Source organism: Mus pahari, chromosome 4 (genome assembly GCF_900095145.1).
Source record: "Mus pahari chromosome 4, PAHARI_EIJ_v1.1, whole genome shotgun sequence".
Taxonomy (NCBI): Eukaryota; Metazoa; Chordata; class Mammalia; order Rodentia; family Muridae; genus Mus; species Mus pahari.
This window is the reverse complement of record NC_034593.1, coordinates 133,521,625-133,527,863: the sequence shown is the minus strand read 5'-3', so window position 1 is coordinate 133,527,863 and position 6,239 is coordinate 133,521,625. Positions and strand designations below refer to the sequence as shown.

The 6,239-nt window shown below is 45.0% G+C and overlaps 1 protein-coding gene across 2 annotated transcripts in view; it reads right to left on the bottom strand.

The window, feature by feature from the left end:
- Positions 1–461: 461 nt before the first annotated feature.
- The window catches only part of Mcoln3 (mucolipin 3), a 25,260-nt gene continuing 19,482 nt past the window's right edge, over positions 462–6,239 (bottom strand). Inside the window, exons 9-12 of one of the 2 annotated variants that reach the window (XM_021196259.2) lie at positions 5,009–5,110; positions 4,799–4,921; positions 2,870–3,076; positions 462–1,727 (exon numbers count right to left, since the gene is read on the bottom strand). In XM_021196259.2, coding sequence (XP_021051918.1) covers positions 1,593–1,727; positions 2,870–3,076; positions 4,799–4,921; positions 5,009–5,110 — 567 coding nt within the window. In that variant the 3' untranslated portion in view covers positions 462–1,592. The remainder of the gene's footprint in view (positions 1,728–2,869; positions 3,077–4,798; positions 4,922–5,008; positions 5,111–6,239) is intronic. The other variant, XM_029537609.1, reaches the window with a different exon arrangement.

The following is a 6,239-nucleotide window of genomic DNA, read 5'->3' as shown; positions in this document are numbered from 1 at the left end:
TTTTCTTACCAGAGACACTCTTTCTTGTTTGACACTCTGATTTTTTTTTCTTACCAGAGTTTTCCATGTTCTCATGCTTCTCTAATTTCCCAGGTAGATGTTTGGATAAGGAAATTTAGATATTTCCTCTCTTCTAACAGACACATCCAACCCTATACTCCACCCCCACCCCATAGATCAGCCTTTACTGCACTACACCGCTTTTTTCCCTTTAGTTTGTTTGCTTGGAGACAGAGTCACTTTATGTATTCCTGGATGTCCTAGTATTGACTACATAGGACTTTTAACTTCTCCTAACATTTTTTTTTCAGTTTCTGAGATATATATCTGTCATGCGTACATGTGTGTATGCATGTGCACACATGTGTAGAGGCCAATAGTTGATGTCAAGAGTCTTCCACAATTGCTCTCCACTTAATTTATTGAGGCAGGTTCTCTCAATTAAACCCAGTGCTCTCCAATCCTGTTAGTCTATAGCTAGCTTTCTCTTCTCTGTATGCACAGGGAAGCAACTCCAGGCCCAGCCCTGGCTCAGTGGTTTTGTGTTTCCAATGAAATACAATTGTTAGTCTTAAAACATCACAAAAAGAATAACAATAAAGACTTCTCAGATAACACAATTTTAAAATTCATGTTGTATCCTAATAAATTACAAAATAAGCAGGTATCTCCATTATGTCCCTAATGCAACATTAAAGTGTTAAATTTTTTTTTTAAAGGAGTACTTGTAAAATCATTATTATACATAATTGAGTTGATGTCTACATGGATAAATAGTACACAAAATAAATATTATACCACAAAAATTCCCATATTTCCCATTAGAGAACTAAAAAATGTAGAGCCCAATTCTGTGCCTTTTCAAGCTACATATATTCATTTAAAAATTTTGAACATGGGTTCAAGAACTTCAAACCACAGAGCCACAAATCCTGACCCCAAATGGGTTTGCCAAGACCGCACAGGCCCATGGAAAAAACGTTGTATCACCAATTCCCCCTAATGCTGCTTGGATGCTAATAAAGCCATCACTGTTTAATCAAATGTGTCCTTTGTGTGCACTTGGACTTCATCTGTGTTTAGACTCTCTTCCAACCTTATACCTTAACACTGAAGGGCGGAAAACTTCTAAATGAATAGGAGAATCAAATACTGTCCTTCAGAGCCAAGCATCCCACCCGCAGCTATGACGGGCTCTCGCTATCGTTCTGTCTTTGTTTAAGGAGAGACTCCATGGTGTCTGATGTGTAATCATTATCCCCAACTCTCAGAGAGGGAATCTGGGTCATCCGAAGTTGCTGAGAAGCGAAAGCTTGCTTCCAGTGCAGGCACAAGGCATGCGTGTGGTAAAGGGGATTAGAGAACATACTCAAGACCCATTAGCTTCCCTCATCAAATCGGTCATTTTAAAAATGCTAATGTAAGCAGAAAAGACATTAAAGAGTTTCAAAACCTGTGAACAGGTCCTGCTAAGACATAGCTGTTTGTTAACTCAGAACACTAGCATCTGAACATACTGTCGCATGATCACAGATAATCTCTGACTCAGCCGCACACTGTATTTTCCTCCCAAGCACAGAGAAACCCAACAGTTACTTTTTGCAGCAGCAGAGTAAAGAAACCGGAGGGTCGTCTTCTAATCTGTACTTCCCGGAGTTGGGGAGGTCTTTGCATTCCGCTATAAACTTTCGAAGTTCCGTCTCTGGGAAGCCATCTTGCTGGTAGTGCTACACAGAAGAATAGGAAAGTCCTCATTATTAAGGCCTCTCCAGTAGCCTTCCAGACTCAGAGAGGAGCACTGGCAGTGGAAGGGATGTCTCCAGGGAGAGCTGGGCACTCCCAGGCATGTTAGGACCTGTCCCTCTGGAGCCACCCAGGCTAAATGGAAGTTAAATGGTCCTGGGACTCAGCAGTAGTCCTGTGCTCACTCCCCCCAGTCTGCCCCCAACAGGCATGTGAATCCTGTCCTTAACTCTCACTTGGGAACTACTTGGCCAAGATGCAGCTTAAATCCTATGATGTCTACTCCCAGGCTGCCTATAAACCCATGAATTCCCAGACAGTGTGAAGAAAGTTCCTTGGGTGAAACCTGGTTCGGGCAGTTAGAATCCCATCCTATTTAGATTAGCAGAGCTTGGCTGGGATCCAAGCAGAGAGCATCCTTCATCTCCCACAGGCGCTCTCAGTGAATTCTCTAAGTGAGCATCCCTCACTCCTCATCTCCACAGGTATTCTCAGTGAGCATCCCTCATCTCCACAGGTATTCTCAGTGAGCATCCCTCATCTCCACAAGCGCTCTCAGTGAGCATCCCTCATCCCTCATCTCCACAGGTGCTCTCAGTGAGCATCCCTCATCTCCACTGGTGCTCTCAGTGAGAATCCCCATCCCTCATCTCCCACAGGTGCTCTCAGTGAGCATCCCTCATCCCTCATCTCCCACAGGTGCTCTCAGTGAGCATCCCTCATCTCCCGCAGGTGTTCTCAGAGAACTATGCCTCTCTCATTTGTCATCTACTTTATACGTGCAATACCTACTGACATGTATTAGTCTAATAAGAGATTAGAAAATTAGACTTAACGGTAGAGGACATAGAGTTCAAAGGCTCAGGGATTGCCTGACATGTGCCAGGCCCTGGGTTTGATCCTTAGTACAACTAGCAGTGAATAAAAAAGAACTTTTTTTATTTTTTAACACAAATACTGAAAAACAAGATGCTCAGTGTTCTAGAAATTCCACTTCTACTTCATTCTTTTCTTTTCCCCGATTATTACAATTTAGTTGCGTGTCTCTACCCCATCAATATCCTCTGAGTACTAAGCTATGCTGCCACACACAGTTCCAGATGGGCAGTGCTTCTGACAAACCTACCTTAATAGTTTCATATGTGTCTGTGATCAGCGCGATGAAAAGGCTCAGAATCATGTATATGAAGAGGCTGATGAATGAGTACAGATAGACTCGGCTGAACAGCCAAACCAGGTAACTTTTCTGCTGCATTTTCGCAAATGTGGAAAACATATCGTCTCCATTTATCAGCGAGAACAGGCACTCGGAGACCCTGTTCAGGGAACGGAACTTGGGGAGGGGTGAGAAAAGTTCATTTTCTTCTATGTTCCTTCATGTGGGTGATTTTTGTTCATGACAGCATCCTGACCTGGTATATCAGGTGCCCCTTTCCCAACAACCAACCCAAGGGAGCCACCAGCCTTTGCTTTGGGGCATATACCATGCCCTAGCCTGCTGCTTTGTCAAGTAGCTCTCTCTTGTCACTCCTCTGAGCTGCAGCAACCTGAACTAGAGCAGGAAAGACCGTTCTGCTCTCTCAGTGCCTCTCAGAGTCAAGCATCCCCTCCCTACCCATCTCCTCTTCTTCCTTCCCTTCCCCACCCTCCCCTCCCCTCCCTTTCCCTCCCCTCCCCTCCCTTCCTTTCCTTTCCCTCCCCTCCCCTCCTCTTCCCTTCCTGCCCTTTCCCCCTTTCCCTTTCACAGAAAGAGACCCTTGAAATGATTTGAATGCTTCTGCAGACACCCAGGTTCCAGACTCAAATGGCCCTTCATCTCATCTTGAAGCTCATCCAGCTCAAGATAACATCAAACAGTCAAGACAGTTCTCACTGCAAACTTTTCAAATATTCCTACAGGTTTTTTGTACAGTTTTACAGATGTGTATGAGTGAATTCAAACAGACTGAACAACTTCACTGGTGGTAAAAAGGAACATACTTATCTAACGTATTCCAAACAGGAAGTCAGGCAATGGAGCAGATCAATAATTCTCATGAGGTGTTCACATTTGACTGATTTATAGTGATACACTCGTTATTGGATCTATATGTGGATATAGATATACGACTTTCCCTATTTTAAGGCTGAATTACCAGATCGAAGGAGTTCATGTAAGAAGAATAAACACTGTCAGCGTTCGATGGCTGTGGCTTGGGGTAGGTTGATCCTTGGTAGGTTGATCACCCTCCAATGGACGGCCCCCCCACCCATGTGGATATGGGCAGCATTAATTACACCCAATGAGTTATAAAAAAGAGAACATGAAGTTAGGGGGGGACGTAAGGGAGGATCTGGAAGGTGTTGGGAGGAACAGTAGATGAATATGATCAAAATATGTGCATGTGTAAATTTCTCAAAGAATAAATAAAAGTATTAATATTTTTAAGAAGGTAAAACAGCATATTAGGTGTGTTAGTACACACCTGCCATCCCAGGCCTTGGGCGGCAGAGGCAGGAGGGACCAGGACTTCAAGGTCATCCTTGACTACATACATGAGTTCAAGGCCAACCTGAACACAAACAAAAATAGAAATGAATAAACAATAGTAGTCATAAAAATAGAAGCCATTGGCCTTGTCATATGAGCTTAACAATGTCGGGAAGTGAGTCGGCTATCAGTACCTATGGTGGTTTGAATAGAAACAGCCTCATTAACGCATGTGTTTGAATGGTTGGCCCATAGGGAGTGGCACTATTAGGGGGTGTGACCCTGTTAGAGTAGGTACGTCCTTGTTGGTGGAAGTGTGTCACTGTCAGGACAGACTTTGATGTCTCAGAAGCTCAAGTCCAGGCTCAGTGGTGCACAGTTCTTGCTGCCTGTGGATCCAGATAGAGAACTCTCAGCTCCTTCTCCAGCATCCTGTCTGCCTGTACACGGACATGCTTCCTGCCCTGACAATAATGGACCAGACCTCCGAACTGTGAGCCAGCCCCAGTTAAACGTTTTCCTTCATAAGAGTTGCCATAGTTAGGGTGTCTCTTCACAGAGACAGAAACCTAACTAATACAGTACCTTCTCATGGTAAGGGCCCAGCACAATCCATCCGCAAAAGCAATAGCCTAGATAGATCATAGCAGCGCAGCAACAGAACCTCATGACGTTGGGCAGCGCTGCCTGGAGGGTCAGGATAAGGAGCTGTGGAAGTAAGAGAGGGTGTTAGAGCCCTCCGCCCTTTGGTCAAAGCAGTGAAGTAGCTGAAGTGGACCCTGTAGGATTCCTTACATTGTACTTCGAAAAGAAACCCAGGTATCGGATAACCCCAAGCCACACGAGCATGGTCGAAGTCCCGAGAAGTATGCTGCAGACATCGTAGCTTGTGAGACTCTAGATAGAATAGGGAAAACTGGTTAAATTGCAATATGTCAGTTAGGCAAGAGATATTAAATAGCTATGTGCCAGGCGCTGTTCTAGATGTGAAGAATAAAACAACAGAGAGATAGTTTGGGGGTTTTTGTTTGCTTGTTTTTCTAACCTTCATAAAGCTTACACTCTAGTGGAATACATGGAACAAAACCCAGCAATAGATTAATACAGCCTCTATACATCACATTCAGTGATGGTAAATGACTGGCGTGGGGAGAGGTAAGGAGTGAGTACGAGTTTGCAGTTTGGAACAGGATGAGCAGTAACAAACTCAATGAACAAGTGACATGGAAGCAAAGAAATGAGAGGGAAAGTTAACCCAAAACCTTGAAGAGCCTTGGGCACTTAGAGCAGCAAATACAAAGGACCGGAGGCAGCAGGGAGCCTGGCAAGAAGTGAGAAGCCGATAGAGTAGGGGGGAGGTAAGGGGTGGGTATTGTAAGACCTCATGGGTATTCGGGCTGCAACACACAGATATCTAAGGTTGTTTTTGTCCAAAAAGGGTCAGAGAGATTTGAGAGCCTTAAGAGGAGAGGCATGGGCGAGTTTCAGGTTCGTGGCTACAGGCTGACAGCAGAGGGCTTGGAGTAATGTGACAGCAAGTGATGGCTGGGTGCAGCCTGTAAAGGTGCCGGCTCCTTCTCAGAGGCAGAACACATAAATTCCCTCTAAGATGAGGCATAGGAGAGAAGAGTTTTATAAAGGAGGGGAGCTTCAGAGAATGTGTGGTTTGAGGCATGAACACACTGAGAGGTGCCGTTCACGGACTGGGAAGGCAGTACGAGAGGAGGATTCGAATTGACGAGCGCTGGGGGAGTTCCGAGTTATGTATGTGAAAGCTGAGAAGATAAGCAGACGGTCAAGATGCAAGGTTGACAGCTGGCTATGCAGGCTGAAGCACAGAGACTTCTAAGGTGCAGATTTGACACATGTTGGTACAGAGGTACCAAAATATTTATCTGGGTCAGGATGACAATACCAAGGCAGTGACAGCAAAGGGCTGTCCAAACAGGATGCCTCAAAACATCCTCACACGGAGGGCTGGCCGCCCGGAGGGGAAGCAGCAAGGAAAACCCTGACAGACCAGGAT